The sequence below is a fragment of the Pleurodeles waltl genome, chromosome 12, assembly GCF_031143425.1.
Source record: "Pleurodeles waltl isolate 20211129_DDA chromosome 12, aPleWal1.hap1.20221129, whole genome shotgun sequence".
Taxonomy (NCBI): domain Eukaryota; kingdom Metazoa; phylum Chordata; class Amphibia; order Caudata; family Salamandridae; genus Pleurodeles; species Pleurodeles waltl.
In genome coordinates, this window is record NC_090451.1 from 277,763,211 (window position 1) to 277,781,274 (window position 18,064).

General features: G+C 40.4%; 1 protein-coding gene across 4 annotated transcripts in view; it reads left to right on the forward strand.

The window, feature by feature from the left end:
• Positions 1-17,271, forward strand: part of CBFB (core-binding factor subunit beta) — a 165,434-nt gene extending 148,163 nt beyond the window's left edge. For 2 of the 4 annotated variants that reach the window (XM_069215936.1, XM_069215938.1), the window contains exon 6: positions 9,483-17,271. Coding sequence is in view for 2 of the 4 variants with exons in the window: in XM_069215938.1 (XP_069072039.1) it covers positions 9,483-9,491 (9 nt within the window). In the remaining 2 variants the exon portion in view is untranslated. The remainder of the gene's footprint in view (positions 1-9,482) is intronic. The other 2 variants (XM_069215937.1, XM_069215935.1) reach the window with 1 other exon arrangement.
• Positions 17,272-18,064: the final 793 nt, after the last annotated feature.

Sequence of the window (18,064 nt, forward strand, 5' to 3'; positions counted from 1 at the left end):
AGGAGGGCTAAAATCCATGAGATACAGAGCAGGTACCGCATTATCAGCAAGAGGGCAAGCCCCCCTCTCTCAAACGCACACAGAGAAAAAAATGAGCACAGGCCATGGCTATGCACACTTTCCTCACACAAAGAGCAGACACATCAGAAGAAACAGCAGTGCAAGGTTCCTCAGCACAGAGCGAACACAACTGAGGAAACAGCAGTGCAAGCTTCCTCCACACAGAGCGAACACAACTAAGGAAACAGCACTGCAAGCTTCCTCCACACAGAGCTAACACAACTGAGGTAACAGCAGTGAAAGCTTCCTCCGCACAGAGCGAATACATCTGAAGACACAGCAGTGCATGCTTCCTCCAGACAGAGCGAACACAAGTAAGGAAACAGCACTGCAAGCTTCCTCCACACAGAGCGAACACAACTGAGGAAACAGTGCAAGCTTCCTCCACACAGAGAAGTACAACATAGGCACCATGTGTAGGTATACCTAAAACCAAACACAGAACAAGTACAGCTTTGGCAGAAAGAGTGAAAGCTTCCCTTACACACAGAAGATCTAAGCCCTGCAATATTCCATCTGGAATGTCTCCAAAGGACACACATGCAGTGGTTTATTTGTAAAATTATAAGTGCCGGTGCTCAAAGCGCTGCTCAGACACCCACGACTGGTGCTATAAAATGTCAGAGCGGGAAAAGTAAGGGTGTGCAGTCCCGAATCCACTTCAGGCCTCTTTACTTCATTGCAAGGCACTCCCTACTCCATTATCTCACTCTTACTGGTGTCTGCTTTCTCCCTTGGTGACGCATATTCTGTATTTCTCTTCTTCAGCCTTTTCGTATTGTTAATTTTTCCATATGTTGGTCTCAGGATATGTCTTATGTGGAGCCGGCACCCAAAAATAAGTACTGGTGCCTACCACCGGCAACCACCAACTCAAATTAAGCACTGCACACATGCCCCTCATGAGCCACCCTAGAGAAAGAGGTGGACTTCCTGTGCAGTGTTCAGCCTACAAATCAAGCTGCCATCAAAAAGAAATAGTGGGCAGGGAGTTCCTGTGCGCGGTGCCGAACCATTTGGCTTCAACCCATATTGGAAGTTGTTCCTATTTCCCCCAAACAATTATGCTTCGCATTTGATATTTAGTTATTGGGGGGTGGGGGCTCCTGGCCAACACTGGTGATGAGATTTCTTACTGTGCTTTCTGGAATGGTGCAGTCATCTCAGAACAGTATTTCCTCCCTGTGCATCCCCATGCACTCCCACAAAACACCCTGTCGTTAAGTTGCTCACAAAATTGAGGGCCTGACCAAATTGATCTTTACCCAGGTTGGGCCTCTGAAATGTTTGAATACTTACTCCTGCTATTCAGGATTATCCGGGTTGCCTTTTGCAGCATTTATCAAGATGGCGGACTGCTGAGGCACAATATGCACGTAATGCGGACAAGCATATTTGAACTACTTTTTTGTTTCCATGGATTTAGGCAAATTCCCGGGGCGCTGTCATTATGTAAAGCAGTGCACCCCTTAGCGCAGTGTTTTCAGTCAAAGAGGGGCCTGTCTCAGAGTCCACCAACTATGACCTAAAGCAGCTCTTTCATAGGGTGCTCACGGTTTCAAGCAATTTGAAGCTGGATTCTTGAATATTTCTCAGTGGAGCTTTGCCTCCTTACACCAGCTGTTTATATCCCTCTTTTCTGGCTGAAAAAGTGGCATTGTGCTGCCAGGGGTGTGACTTTCAGAATGGTATATTGGTTTTTGTAAGGTACCTAATGTAATCTTGAGTCCACCTTACAGCCCTGGCAGTAGGAGAAGAATGCAGGGCCTTGGTATAGTGAATTTAATATTTGTTTTCAATTACATTCTGCATTTTATTCAATCAACATGAGTTTGAAACTGTTCAAATCGTCAACGTGACACACTAAAACAAGAAATCACCAAAGAAGTCACGCTAGGCACATGCCTTTGTCCTACCTAACATTAAGATCCAAGTTTAGCAAATCATGGGTTAAATTTTGTCTACTACAAATATATTAATCTAAGAATTTTCTTGTTATGATATAGAAAATATTTTAGGGGTATTTTATAGTGGTCCCCTAAAAGATGGTGCAGTTTTCCAGAGGGCACTACACACCTGGTGAGCTGACGCGGTTTCACTTCTTGGGGCACAAGGTCACACATGGAAGAGGGGCAGTGGCGGCTGCCATGTAAATAGAGTGGTGGAGTGGCATTAATAGAATGATTTAAAAAAAACACTTACCTTCTTGACTTGTGACAACGTCCTCCTCGCTCCGGTGTCTTCTCTCCACGAAGCTCCGGATACAGGAAATTGCACTACCCAAACCTGGTGCTGCTCTCATGCTGTTAACCAGCATGAGAGAAGCATCAGGATTGAAGGTAGCAGCCTCTCTCAGCGCTCTTAAGAGCATCGGAGACCTTAAGACAGCTGGGTTAAAGAAGTTTAAAATGTGCATGTCTGACTGGCCGTTGCAAGACGGCCAGCCAAAGGGACATGCGCACTTTAAACATACTGCTCAGCTCCCTGCTTCCACTCAGCAGCAATTGCTCCACCCCGCCCTGGCACTCGGTTCAGGACGGGTAGCTGAAAAATAAAATGGTAATAAAGAAACTTTATTACTATTTTATTTTTCAGCTGCTCTGGGGCATTTTTACAACGGGGCGGCACTCCTCCTCTCTCACGGAGGAGCCACTCCCGAAGAGACGGTGAACTGTGGGACCTCCGGGTGCTCCTTACGTGGACTACTGTAGATCAGACATTGAGGTACCACAAACCACTCCTTGGGCGAATGGAATGAGACAGCCACCTGGTTCTTCTCTGCTTCTGAAGGTGATAGTGTGCTCATTACATGTGAGCTGTGTCCAGAAAGTTAACAGTACTAGCCAACGATTTTAAAGGCAGGCAAAAAAATAAGTGAACAGCCCAGCACTAACCGCACTAGAAAATGTTATTAGGATTTAGTGAGGAGGTGGAAATTAGCACAGTTTTTGGGGACACGAAATCTACATTTTATTTGTAAACAGTCTTATTTTGAGTGCAAAAACAGTAAAGAGGTCGTACCGGCTTTAACTAATAAGCATAGAAACTCTCTAAGCAGTTCACAGCCTTATCCTTAAGGACTATCCTGTAAAAAAAACAGATGATTTACAATTGGTGACATTCAGTGGTTAATCAAACATACCCTCTTGTTTGACATTAAAAAAGACATTCCAACACATTAGCAGTACGTGACAAAATATTGACTTCTTGGATTACAAAGAGCATATTTTACATTTCAGAGGTCTTTAACAATTTGTGTTGAGTATGTTGTGTTTTGTGGAAGGTCCTAGCAATAACGGCGCATATCCTTTCTATGAGTGTAATTGTTAAGGAAGCACACAGGAACATTTTTTTTAGATGTGTGGGCGTTCTTCCTTTGTTCACAGTCACTTTTTTGAAGTCTTGTCCATGTCTCATCTTCATTATTACCTTTCTATAGCTGGAAACATGTGATAGCAAAAAAGAAATCGCCATGGCAACGTTTTTGCAAAACTTCGACATTGTGTTCAACAGTAATAGCCTGAAGGTCAGACTGCTTGTTGATCATCCCTTAGTGGCTCTGTGGCCTTGACTAACTTCTGGCATCAAATGTTGCTGCCAGTCATTTAGAAGAACGTGCCTCTGTCAGTTGTGCTGCAGAACCATTTACACATTCACAATTGATTTTAAGGGAGTTAGTGTGACTTACTGGACTAACCCCTGAATTATTCCTGAATTTCCAGGAGCAAGGATATTGCTCAACAATGTAAGTTGTCAAATAATGAAACTCAGTCAAACATTGCTGGGCACAGTTTGCCTTTGACGCTCTCATGTTACAATAGACTTGTTAAGTTTGCCCAGCAGAGTCACAGCAGCCTCAGGAGGTGACCTGAGTAGTAGGAGTGGGTGAAGAATTCTGCTTCGCTGGCAGAGTTTGCAGAGTTTTGCTCACTCCGTGTTCTGCTTGGCGCAGGGAGTTCTAGCAAAACTCTGCCAACAACTGCATGGTGGAGTTCTTTCTCACATGCCGATGTTAAGTTGCCAAGTGTAAGTGAGAATTTGTGCCCCCTTCTATGATTTTCAAGCGCTAGAATGCCTTCTGTGAGATTTCTCAATGAGGGCGGTCATGGCAGGTCATGACCATTAGCATTGAGAAAGCTGCCACTTGAGTAGAAAATCTGCTCGAGTGTCAGTAAGAAGCCGTGGCCTCTGGTGTGCCACTTGGGTCAGTTCGCACTGGTTTCACAAGAATTAGCACAAGAAGTGCAACATGCTCGATTATGCCTGCTCATGAAGCTCGGTGGAATCTTGTGCAGTTTCTGTGTAACCCGTGGTATTCCATTGAGTGAAACTCTGTGAGTTCTGCCCACCTCTACTGTACTGAGTAGTCATTCACTGGCTACAACTGTATGCTACTTAACATGACAAATCTAGTGTAAACACTTTCAAGGCAAAGAGAGAAAACAGGTTAATGGGAGTTTATCACTTATCCCAAATGGTTGAAAAAAACACATTTCATCAATCAAGAGCCCCAAAACAGGTAGTGTTCATATGGGAAACGTTTGTTGCAGCTGTTTCTGCACACTACCACTTGCTGCTTTTTCCTGACAAGAAAGTTTTCCACAAAAGAGTACATACATTGTTCCTAAAATAACTGAACTTAAACAAGCTTAGTTGAACTTTGAAAATCATCATATTGTTGATGGAACAAGCCTGGTGTTCGACTTGAAATGGCTGTGATTATCTTTAACTGCTTAAAGAATTGTGTCACATCACTCAAGCCTGTCTGCAGCCAATCACTGCAGGCTCTACAAACACCTTTTTGGAAATTAAAGAATTTAGTAGTTGTCCAGATGGGCCACTTAAAGACCTAAACAAAGAATTTGGGGATTGTAGCAGTACACTATATGATTGTGCTAAGCCACAGAAACGGTGTAGCCACCACATAGTCTGCTGCGCACTTAAGCAAGTTTCTCGAGGAGGACCCAAACTAGAATTCATCAACATTGCAAGGTTGTAGAGACATACAGTGATAGGGCTCTAAGACCTGATCTTACAGTCATTGTTTTCAGCTGTGTGTCCCTATGCTGTCAAGGTACATCTTAGGCGTATGATGCCTGTGTCCGCAAATGGTCTCCAGCTGCATATTGAGGGGAGTTCAACCTAACTAGAGCCTAAATGGAAAGTTTCCTCTTAGCTTTATTGCTTAAGTTTATGGAGTACTCCCTTTGAGTTGGAGATCAACGGAATTTTACTATGCTTAAGTACTCCTCTACTGCATCTGATTGGGAGTTTCCATTACGTTTCCTCTTCTTCAGAACAAAGCAATTGGAAAGGTTGTGCATCCACTTCAGGAACGACCACAGCCACTGAGTCTAGATGGCTTGATCTATTGTTTCGTTTTAGGTTTGGACCGCCCACCCAGGAAAACGTTTCTTAAATCAGACTTCAATGCAGTTCCATAGTTTCAAATAAAGCTTGCTGCACCTGACTTTCATAATCTCCCCCTTCAAAGCACTTTACTTCAGGGTTGTGCAGCACTGGATTCTGTCCTACATTAGCAAAATGGGAAGACGTCATGAGAACATCTCCATCTCTTTGACCTACCTTTGAAATTTAATCTAGCAAGTGGTCACCCAGTTTCAGATTCCCATAAAATTCCATCAGTTCCACACTGGTCCAGATGATCTCCAACCTCTCTCTAAAAATGAGAATGGAATAGCTAATTGCTAAGAGAAATAACACTCCAAATGGGCCGCAGGTCGGGATGTGATTTCATGGACAAGTGAGATTTGGTGTGAGCACAGGGATTTTCGGATCTTTTTTGGGGACTTTCATTGTTACCACCTATTTACAGTAGGCAACATCCTTCTGTGAATGCCTCCTCAAATGCATGCTCTTTCAATGCCTATCTCTGAACTAGTAACTGTCGCTCATGCCATCGGTGTGGTATCCATCTGTTTCCCATTTACTGGCTGCAGTTTTCAGATCTTTGCAGGGTGCGGCTTACTATGACTAGAAAAATTAAATAAGTAGCAAATGGCACCCAGAAATCCTGTTCAGTGCACAGCCATAGAAAGACAATGTATTTAACATTTTCAAAATGCTCATGGTTGCTTGACTGAGTGTTATTAAACCAGAAGCGGAAGGTGTTCGACATTTAGTAGAGAATGCTGTCTTTTCATCTTACCAGCAGCCTGTTATTGTTGACAAACAGGAATATTACAATTTGTAATAGGAAAACACGCAAATCCAAATAAAGATATGAAGATGAACTTTGTGATCACAAAGGTTGTTGTGATTTATTGGAAATGTAAACAGTCAAGTGGTCTCTGTTTTTAGATTTGAGTTATTGCATAATTGCATAATTCATACTTTAGCACGAACAATTAAAGTTGTGGCTATATGCAAATTCTTTCCTGTATATGTAGATTCCTCTATTTTTCCATTGAAAAGGCATCTTCTGCAAACCCTTCCAAAGTGAAGTATAATCAACCTTATGCAAATTAGTGACAGACAGATCCATATTTCATCTGACGAGCATTAAAATAGGAGAACTGTTAGGAACATTAATCAAAATCTCCATTGATTCTATGTCATGGCTGCAACTGACCTTAAAAGCATCAGTGTCTGAGCTATTGAATGCCTTCCGAGCCAGTAAGTATTCACTGTAGCGCACATCGGTGTGGCAAAAAAGCCATGTCCAATTGTTTACAATGTGGATGAAGAAACATTTTGAGTCTCTTCGAAGAAATCCTTTAATGTCAAACTTGAAAAATTTGACTTCACTTAATATTTACGTTTCTGTTTTTGCTGGAAGCATTCATAAAGCATCATTACTTTTTTGAAAATGTTATCTTAAAGAAAAGCAAATGCATAACGCCTATGTGCAAAGGCAGAATGAACGCTCAAGCTGATTCTCTAATCTAATGCTCTGAGCACAGGCTGCTCCCCTCACTTTGGAAAACCCTGGTCGCAGTTTGACACCTTTTACAATCATTGCCTGTTGTCATTGCTCTAGATAGTGTTAAACGTGAATCATTACATCTGACAACTGAGTTTGTCTTTCTTCTTAATTTACAAGCACTTACTGTGATATTGATTGAATATGTGTCTCCTGTGGCTTTGCAGTTTCATAAAGAGAAAGCATTTTACAAATATTTTTTAAAACATTTCCAAAATATGCACCAGTCGAAAACATATCAATAGAAATGCACCTCCACTGAGTTCACTAACATATCGTTAACCAACAGGTTTTCAGACCATCAGTGCTTGCATCGACCTTTTTAAAATGTAGGCTGTTTCCAGTTACCTCTACTTGAAGCCCAGCATGTTTCATGGGGACCTGTTTTGAGCGAGAGTTGCGTTGCACTATTCTCTGCTAAAATATGGTACCATCTTTAATAGGGCGAGCACACACTTTGCAGCTCTCTGGATGAGAGGAGCTTTTTGACTGAAGAAGAAACTCATTTTGTACTAATGACGATGGGAACTATTATGCCTATAACTATGAAATATACCTATATGTCCTGCAGGTGTATTTTTTTTATCTTTGTGATCATATATATATATTATATATATATATATAAATATATATAAATATGTATTTATATATATATATACACACACACACACCACATTCATATATATATATATATATATATATATATATATATATATATATATAAATGTATACGTATATACGTGTCTGTGTGTGTGTGTGTGTGTAATATATATCTCATAGGTGTGTTTAATAAACCCCCATCTGCATTGCTCACTCAAAGGCTTAACATACAAGTGTTAGATATTCTTACAAGTTCACTGGTTCCCATATTACAGAGGTGATTGCTATTTCACAATTGTGCCAAGATTGCATCCATTATTTCATAATTGAGACTGACTTTTTATAGATCCACTGATGTCTAATTTTAGTAAGTAAGTATCCATTGACTCTGGAGATATCCCAGTATTCATAGGTCTTGCAGCAACTCAGTACTCATTGTCCCTTGCAACTTACTTCCCACAAGTGCCAGTATCTACGGACCCCAGTGATTTGCTAATTGTTTTTGATAATGGAGAGTGCCACTACTCATTAAAACGAAGGATCTATTAATATTGTTTACTGATAAGATAGTCCGAGCGTTTTGGTGCTACAGTGCAATACAATCTAGTGATTATGCAAAATCACTGTCACTGGCCATACCCTGCCTCTAACCATGTTGTGCTACATTAGTAAGTATGAATGCATCCTAAAAGTATTTTGACTTTTTACTGGCGTACAATTCCGTCAGAATCCACTGGACTTTCAAAAGTACCAATATCAATGTCAGTATGAATCTCTTTCCATCCATTAGCTGTGGATATGTGAATGCTCAGTCAATGGGAGACTCTACATAAGTACCCAGAACATCAAAGTATGTCTGCACTGATTCACATGTTTTATGAGTTAGTCCTTTGTTGCATCTTCAGGGCATAGTAAACGCCTGAATCTCTTCTGATGCGAAGGTTTACTATGTACGTTCCCACAGGAATTCATGCAATATATGCAATATATATTCAGTACAAAAAAACAAACAAACTAATGAAATAACAGTGATTATTCATGGAACAAGGTTAAAGATTTGAAGCTTTAGTATGGCTATTCAGACGGAATAGCTCAATTCAAAGTGCTTACATTTAGTTGAAAGTTCACTTCTCTTTGGCCTGAGTAAGCAACAACGAGTTAAGTTGTGAAACACGTAAGGCCAGTCCAATAGTCTCAAAGGCAATTCCATATTATTGACGAATAAGTAATGAATACTTACTTTTGAGAACTTAGTAATTGTGTTATGTCTCCCAGTGGCTGTGAATTTACACATGTTTAAGTACTACACAGGGAGTTTTACAGTGTAGAGTGTGTCTCCTTACTTGTCCATTCCACAGTTACCATATGCATGAGCTCTTGACATGGTGGGCATGCACTGTTTATATACAGTGGTGGTATCCTTTGATCCTAGAGATGTGCTTACATTGTTTGACCGTAAACCAGGTATTCTAGTGATCTAGAGTTGTGCTGAGATCTTTTGGTTATACTGGTATATATAGAGATCTATTAGTATCTTTTGAATTGTGTGAGGATTTTCCCCATCTGATAAATACTTTTTAGCTGATATCTTCTGTATCTGTTATATTGCTTAGTAGAAATACATTTTTTTTTACAACACAGAATTATTCACATTTGTCATTATTTCCTGATTTTATACTGTATCAAGAAGAAAGGTCCATCAGGCCTCTGTGTTCTTTGTGTTAGCTATGCTACATGGTAGCTCTCTATAACTCTATAACGTGCATGTTTCAGATGTTTTTATAACTGAGTGCTGCGTTCAAATCAGTAAAAAAAAAATATATATTTCTTTGTGACTGCTAACTTTGACTTTGAAATCTCATGTTCTAATCCTAAACAGTCCTTTTGATGATGCAGGCAAGAAGACAACAAGACCCTAGTCCTGGCTCAAACCTTGGAAGTGGGGATGACCTCAAGCTACGTTGATCAATATGAGGCACAAATGTACCTTGGGTCTGTGAAGATGTATCATGTGTACGTGGATGAAGACAATGATATCAAAGACCAGAAACTGTTATTACTGGGTATATCTCTTCCTTGACATGCGGCAGTCACAACCTCACCACGAACTGCCACAGTTTGCACTATGTTCATGTTCTGATATTCACGTTTGCAATTTTAAGCATGTAGACAATAGTCAATCTGTGTGAATTTTTATATATTTTTTTCTATGCAAGCTTATTTTGATGGCACTATCAGATAGAAATAATATGTGATTGTCTGACAAGAAAGACACCACACGTCAAATACTTCTCATATGAAGCTGAAAGTTTCCTTCAACTGCTTGGAAGCCATGGAGTTCCAATGTTCTTAGGATTGTAATTTTTTGTGTTAGTTTTTTTTAAAAAGTTTTTGCTATTCATGTTTTTTGCCTTATTTTAGATACTGTATGTGTATATAGATACTGTATGCCTCATTAAGGGTTCCAAATCTGCTATGAATGTACACACAGATACACAACTGGAGCACATGTCCAGGCTGAGTTCAGCAGCACAGAGCCGTGGGTACACTTTTATCTGACATTCCTATCCTGCTCTTGATCAATAATGATCTGCAGATTTGCTCTATGTTGGCTTCATCTTGTGTAGGCCCAACAGCAAAATCTGACACTGTGTGATGGCAGTGTTTATGTGTCGACCTGGCCAAGGTATTCCTCTTTCGATAGCTGTTTTAATGTTGTTGTTGGTGGTTATGGTTTACTGCAAATGGAGAATATACCCTAATTGTGACTCCAGCTAGATGTTAAAAATGTATTTCACAACTGCTTTCAGAGAAATGTAGCATCAACATGATAATCTACATACAGTCATCCGAACAGAAGAACCTGAAAGTAAGCTGCACCTGCAAATCTTTGCATCTGCCAGTAACTCAGTTCATCTGGCTAAATTGAGAGTGATTACAAATGGGTTAAGTATGGATACCTGCACAAAAGGACTGGTTACAAGCAAGCAAAATTCAGAGTTATGCTTTGATTGTGGTTTATGATTGAAAGGCAGCAGTATAACCTAGTGACTGCAAAGAACCCTTAAGTTGAAGGGCCTTGAAATCTTCATACAGTATTGAATGGTTAAAAACGAATCCTTTTTAATGATCCGTGTAGTAATCTTTTAGTTTGTAGATGCAGTAAGCTTCCTAAAAACTAGGGGCCTACTTCATAAAAATCACCATGGTAATTAGGACTAATGCCCTCATGAAGGCAGCAATAATCCCTTTCTTGACCAGCAGAGTGGCACTGATGCACTGTAACAGCCACGTAAAGAATAACACAAGGTTGAGTATTGATTAATGGAAGCTCTCAATACTTGGCTGAGTCTCAGGGAATTAATCCCAGTCGCAAGAGAGGCCATGTCTCCAAGCTATTCTTCCACACAGCCTGATTAAATATGTATTCTAAGGTACTTCGATGTGGAGTTAAGAATAGTGAATCTATACATGCCTATACATATTCACCTTCACAACATCCTAGGTACGATATTTTTGTATCTCAGTTATTAAACTCAATATTCTGGTAGTACACCAGATGTGGGAGTGATTTCAGTCTGTATTTCAAATATATTCTAGTGGGTAATTTATTTAACAAAATACCAGTTCTGCCATGTTCTGTTCCTGGCGTTCCCACTTGACTACATTGTGCTACTCAGGAGAAATCTCTCCATGCACCTTTACTGGAAATATATGTTCAAGTTTATAAATGCTTTAAAAATACAACTCTATTATAAAGGTGGGATCTTACGTCTGAAACGTTTTAAGGACTGATTTCGAACACTGTCACTGCATCAAGATTGGAAGCCGTGCAGAAAATCACTCTGTCCTGGTATCTCTCCTGTTCTGTTTGTGGATCTCCCCTGGATTACAACAGTAATCTTACTATGTGCTCTTAAAATACGTCAACGTTATATTTTTTTCTCTGGCATGCACCTGTAACCTTTATTTTTCTTCCCTTTTCTTCCTTTTTCCCTTACATAGTACCGTGTGTAAGGCCACCATATTCCCACCACATTATGCTGTCAGGTATAGACTGTCAAAAGTTTAACCACTCAAGTAAAGTTGTGCAGAGAGGATAGCTTCTAAACCTTTTTCTGGTTGACAACATTTTCTCCAGAAAAACAATTTTTGCAGGACATTTTACCACCACCCAAACGTTTTCTCAAAATGTAGTTTCGATATTTTTCCCCAGCAAACACAACCTTTCATGGTATTTTCTGCCTGCTTTATTTTTACATACAACGTCACCGACTTTAAATGCCACTGAGTGTGTGATGGTAATCAATTGGCTGAAACATGAAAAAATGCGAAGTGTGCAGAAGCAGACTCGCCTAGCTTTGCAGATCCCTGTTTATTGATGATAGAAGGGAAAGGTTAGTCAAGTATTTCAGCTCAGGTAAATATTACTAATATACATTGATTTAAAAAGCAGAGAACATTTTGTGGCAGGCACAAATTGCAATACCGACGCTCAGAACTGTGACCTCAAAAATTAGTGTTGCTGTATCAGGGACTGTCCTTTGCTTTTTTACTCAATTTGATGGTTGTTGCATTTTGGGCTCAAGGATACTAAATTCCCTTCACATGCACCGCCCCCTTATCAGAACATTATATACATTCTGTTGCCTTCTGCTACTCATCAGTAGCCACAGCTTAAACCTCCATAGGGTCATTTTTTGAAAAATTGTAGGTAGCACCAAAAAGGGACACTTAAGAAAGGATCTATATTATTTGATAGGCACAGGATGCACACATGTTACATGTAATTTAAGGCTGGAGGCCTGCACTAATATGCAGCTATCCATAGTGCAGTGTGCACAGTGGCACAAGAACATCTTTGATTAACCAGCTAACCACGGACTGTGGGGTAGTTTTCTTGCTCACAACAGAAATCGTGTCACTCTTCTAGGCCACTTTATGTGTAAGTGGAAGTTCAAAATCTAATATAGCTGCTACTTGCACCCATTAAAGAGCATTTCAATATGGAGTTTTTCCACTCCTCAAGTCTCAGCGAAAGAGCAGTAACTTTACCCACTTGAAGAATAATTCGAGCTGCAGGTTCTGATTTACGTCACAGAGCTTCACAGCGCATGTTTATTCAAACGGATGGAAAGCCCTTCGTTGGCACATTACAGACATGTAGCCAAGAGAGTTGTTGTTTGGGTCAAGGGAGTAGCCAGAAAATAAAAATCACCCCCACCTATTGAACCAAAGCTCTGATAGCACCAGTCAAGCAAAGCAAATGAGCTGGAACCTTCCTAGAAGAGCTCCCTTATTCCTTCCATCCAAGCATATATCCATTCATCATTTCAGCGCTTCATCTATCTGTTGATATTCACTTTTTCATCTTTACATTTTGTCATTCATTCATTGTTTCAACTATAATTCAGTATTTCAAAATTCCATCCTTCCATTGCCCATTTCGCCCACACTGTTCACACATCCATCATCTATGCAGCCACACATTCATCCATCCTTTGACTTATCCATCTATCAATAAAGCCTTTCATCCATCAATTCATAATTTTGCCTGTTCATCCATCTTCTCAGATTTTCACTTGCTTTGCATCCATCCATACTCTCAAATTTCCACTTACTGTGCCATCCTTTCACCTACCCATGCTAATGTCTATCCATCCATCCTCTTTGATTTCCATTTACTCTGCCATCCTTTCACCCACCCATCCATTCATTTTCCATTCTTTCATCCACGTAGCCTCTCACACACCTCTCATACACCCATCCTCTCCACACATATCCACCCATCCTTTTACCCACTCACCTACCCATCCTTTTTCCCACTTATCCGTTCATCCACTCATCATCCATCTTTTGTCAACCTGTCCTTTCACCACCCATCCTTTTACCCAACAATTCTTTCACTCTCACACCCATCCATACTTTTACCCACTCATCCTTTCATCGACTCTTCTATCCAGCCTTCCTTTCAACCATGCATCCTGTCACCCACTCATCCATTCTTACTTTCACCTACTCATGCATCCAGTCATCCTCCCTTTCCTTTTTTATTAACCCATTCTGCTTTCTTTCCATTTAGCATTAATTATGAGGAGTTATCTGCCAAGTTGCTGACAAAAGAGGTCAATAAGGAACCCACCACCCTCGTTGTAGCTGCTAGAGCAGAGGTGTCACAACACCCCTAGACTGGGTGGTCCTTTTATCTTTCCATTCTAACCCACAGCGTGCTCTTCAAGGATACACGAGCGTTCTCTGTCTCTTACCACAAGACTGGGTGACCTTCGGCGTGGGGTCACAACGCCCCGGTTTTGGTGGTCCTTCTTTCCTTTCCATTGTAACCCACATCGAGCCGCTCCAGGATGCACGAGTGTTCTCTCCCTTACCACAAGACTTGGCGACCTTCTGCATACCGCCAACAATCCGCCCAGTTCTGGTCTGAGCCCACCGCAGCGAGTAAATAAGAAGTTCAGACTGCGGAGCTCAAGCTGCTGGAAATCGTGTCCGCTACTTTTTATTCTCCACAAATTAAACCAAAGAGAAATTTGTGTAACATGGCAAGTCAGTCACACCGCGTAGCGGCTTTCTTACAGCAGTTGTTTTCAGTTCCATGGAATTGAAACACAGATACAATTGGGGACTTTCTTTGAAGGCACGATGTTTCTGTGGATATCACATTTTTGGTTCCCATCATGTATAATGAGGCACAAGGGCGTGCTTTTTATTGGAACTGGTCAGTCAGAAAGCCCCTTTGGTTTACAATTTCCAGTAATGCACATCACTGATTGTACTACTTAATATCGACAATAGGATACAAGAATGTATCGTGGGCAAAATGTCGAAGACAAAAATATCGAAAGGTAAAGGCATATAGAGGAAGAATAGATTCACTATTACTCCATATCTTCGTGTTTTTCAGATATATGTATCATCAAGGTACATATTTGTGCAGTTAGGTATAGATAATCTATACTTACCTTTCATTCTTTCAGTTTCAATAGTTTGTCCTCGATATTTCCATTCCACAATGGTCTGTCAGTATTTAGGCGACACACCCACATGACTCATACCTAGGTTGGCTCAGCATAATTCTTCAACTTCACTTGTGGATTCCAAAGAAAACAACATGACCTGCATACATGATTTCTAAAAAAAAAAACTGGACAAGTAGATGGACATACTTTGGGTAAGGTTTTCATCATTCTCGCTCATGAATTTTTGAAATCTGTTCTTTTCAATGTACGTGTACATGCTTAACCGGATGTTTTTGTAAGCTCCTTTCTTTTTGTATGCAAATCTCTAGTGACAGAAAAATAGACGTTTTTGAGCCTGTATGAATGGATACATATCTGCATCAAGTATTTCACATATTGCATTGTCTATTGTGTTTATGCAAGCCTTCAAAAACAGATAGCAAATACTTTTTAATGTTTTTGCAACATATGTTGCAACATGCAACATATTTCTCTATAGCTGGTCAATACTGTTACTAAATTTTAAAGTGAAAATACGCATTTCGTACTCTATTGAGATAGCGGCTTCAACTGTTCTCCTGCCTGGAAGAAACACCTCTCTCCCTGAACGAATGACCTGTTATTCCCATTTCCCAAACCCTAGTTGGTACCAAAGTTTTACATTTACGGTTATAGCTGCTGACCAAAGGCTTATACAGCACCTCTGTGACCTCACTACATGATTCATAAGATTGGGAGTGTGTTTTCGTGATCTTTTGATCTCCTTTTGTATATATTGTGTTTCAACTCATTCAGATATGAAGCTGGTATCAGGCCCAGCTCCCCCTATGCTGCTGCATCGCTCTTGCTCCTATCTTCACTTTGCTTTTTCTCGTTTTTGAGTGCCTTCTCCTTGCTGTTCCCTTGTTCTCACTGCTTTCCCCCATTTTGTGTAACCCTCTCCTTGCTTTCCCTCCTTTTCACTGCTTTCTCTTTGCTTCCCCCCTTTTTTAGTGTTTCTTTTCCATGCATTTCCCTAATTTTCACTACTTCCTCCTTGCTTTTTCTTCTGTTTTGTGTGCCTTCTCCTTGCTTTTCCCTCAATTTCACTACTTTCTCCTCGTTTTCCCCCCTTTTTTGTGTGCCTTCTTCCTGCTTCTCCCTCTTTTTCACTGCTATTTCCAGGACTTGCAAGCACCTGGGTACCCTGTAGGGTGAATAGCCGTGCTTTACACATTCTGATTGATTGATTGGTCAGATTATAGGGTACACGATTTCCACTATGTGTTGGCTGTATCAAGCAATTATACATTTTTGATTATCCTTACAAATCACAATTACAACCTTTTTATTGCTGTTCCCCTTCTTCCACTGATTCCGGTCAGATGCCACCAAAAACATAACTGGCAGAAACACAGTATCACCGTGTGTGCACAGTATCTGCTCCCTTCACAGGGACACCCGGTGAGGAGCATATATAACAGAGTGGATCAAAAGGAGGACTTGAAGCCCATGCATGGAGTCAATTTGAAGCCTCTGCACAGTCGATTCCCATTATAGGGTGTGGAAACACCCCTGGACCCAGCATCAAGCCTTGTCTGTCTAAGTCCCACACCCTTCCTCTGACAGGGTGAAAAATATGTAGAAGTTGCCATGTCTGCAAATGCCCAGTGGTCAGAAGTGATAATGAAAGTGAACATTGCAACAATCTGTGAAGATGCAGGTGTTTGGAGATGTTGTCACCATAAACAAAGATGGTACCATAAACAATACAGAGCATGGTACATATAACAACCCTCAGCATTAACCTCCCTCCCTTTTTCCAATATACCCTTGAAATAAATAACGAGCAGTGAGTGACTCTACCCTTTATCTGTCTTGAATAGTTTGTGCATATTTGGTTTCCAGTTGCCGATTTACAAATGCTTTCCTATGGCAAATGTGTTTTTGGATATCTGCTTCTCTTGTACAAAACATGTTGATTCAAGTTGCATCTTGGAACTTTCAACCAGTGTCTGATTGACCTTTCAGTTGTATGTTTATAATCTTGAGTTTTTTTGTGCTATTTACTGGTAAGCGTACATTGTTTAATGTCCATAAACCAACATACCCAAAGGGGTTCATAAAATCCTTTGAAACTAAAATTCCAACAATGGAAACCCACGTGTAACATAAAAAGGGTCTTAGAATGCATGGCTCCTGTTGCATAGCCTTTTCTAAACATCACACAATGAGAAAGCCGTGGATGTGCTCAGTGGCTTTTGCAGTCTGCACCGATCTGCACCGCTGTGTGTGATAACTCATTTTTGAGTCTTCATTGTGACCGTTGTGGAGAGTGGTGTCTAACCAAAGAATCCAGGAAACGATGCTGTACGCCGATAAGCTCGCTTTCATTGTTAAGGTCCCCGCTTGCCTTATCCTACAGCTTCAGGCTGCTCACTATAAATCTTAATGCCGGCGTTAAGATCAGGAACCCTTTGTCTGTTACTTATGTGTGCAAACGGTATTTTTTAAGTCCTTGTCCTAAATTATTGTTGCAATTTGGTATTTTCATATCCGTACTTTCTATTTAAACAGAAGTTTCTTCCTAAGTATTGAGTTCCTTTGTTTCTGAGAGTTGCTTTAAGGTATAGATTGCTTTGGCTACCCCTGTCTCTGTTACTTATAATGTGCTGTAAGATATCCGGCATAATAAACTTCTGTGGAGCTGAAAAATGACTTTCTCGCTTTTTTCAGACTTTGTGTTGGGTTATTGAAATCGATGGTCCATTCAGCTGATCATGAGCAGATTCAATTAAAACAAGCATTTACAATGCAATGGGTCTCGCATTTGCATGTCTTAGAGCTATTAGCATTGTAAAGTCCTAACCCTAAAAATGAATCAGTACTAAAGAACACAGGTCTTATTCATAAAATACTGACATATTGAAAGAAGCACCCCATTAATGAAGTCAAAACCTCAATCCAGAGAATAGCTAAGAATAGCTAAGATGCTAACATCTTCAACAACTATAATGTAAAGTCTGGCTCGCCATCATCATTTTATGTGGCGCACACTGCATCTCATTTGCATGATACAAATATCAGCGTATTTGACAGCATGGCTGGTGACAAAAACACTGGCGTATCAAATGAATAGAGCCATGTCAAATGGCCACGAAAAACACCTACATTGAATCATCTTTGATGTCCCACAAAGAGAAAATACTTCCCTTTACTCTATGGTCATAAGTATCGAAATGTGTCAAAATGTGAGTGCCTTGACTAATTAAAGAGAAACTTCTGAATGATTCTGCTGCATCAAACTATGATGTACTCGGTAGAATTATTACAATTGGACTTTGGAATATTTGGGGCTAATTCAAGGCCATGGGAGCTATAATAAATGGTTAGCATTGGGTAGTTATAGCCAGTAGCAATATGATCATATGAACAATTGAAATATTGAATTGTGGGGGGGAGAGAGAGAGAGATGCCATAGTCTTGGTGTGACTGTGTTTAAGCAAGG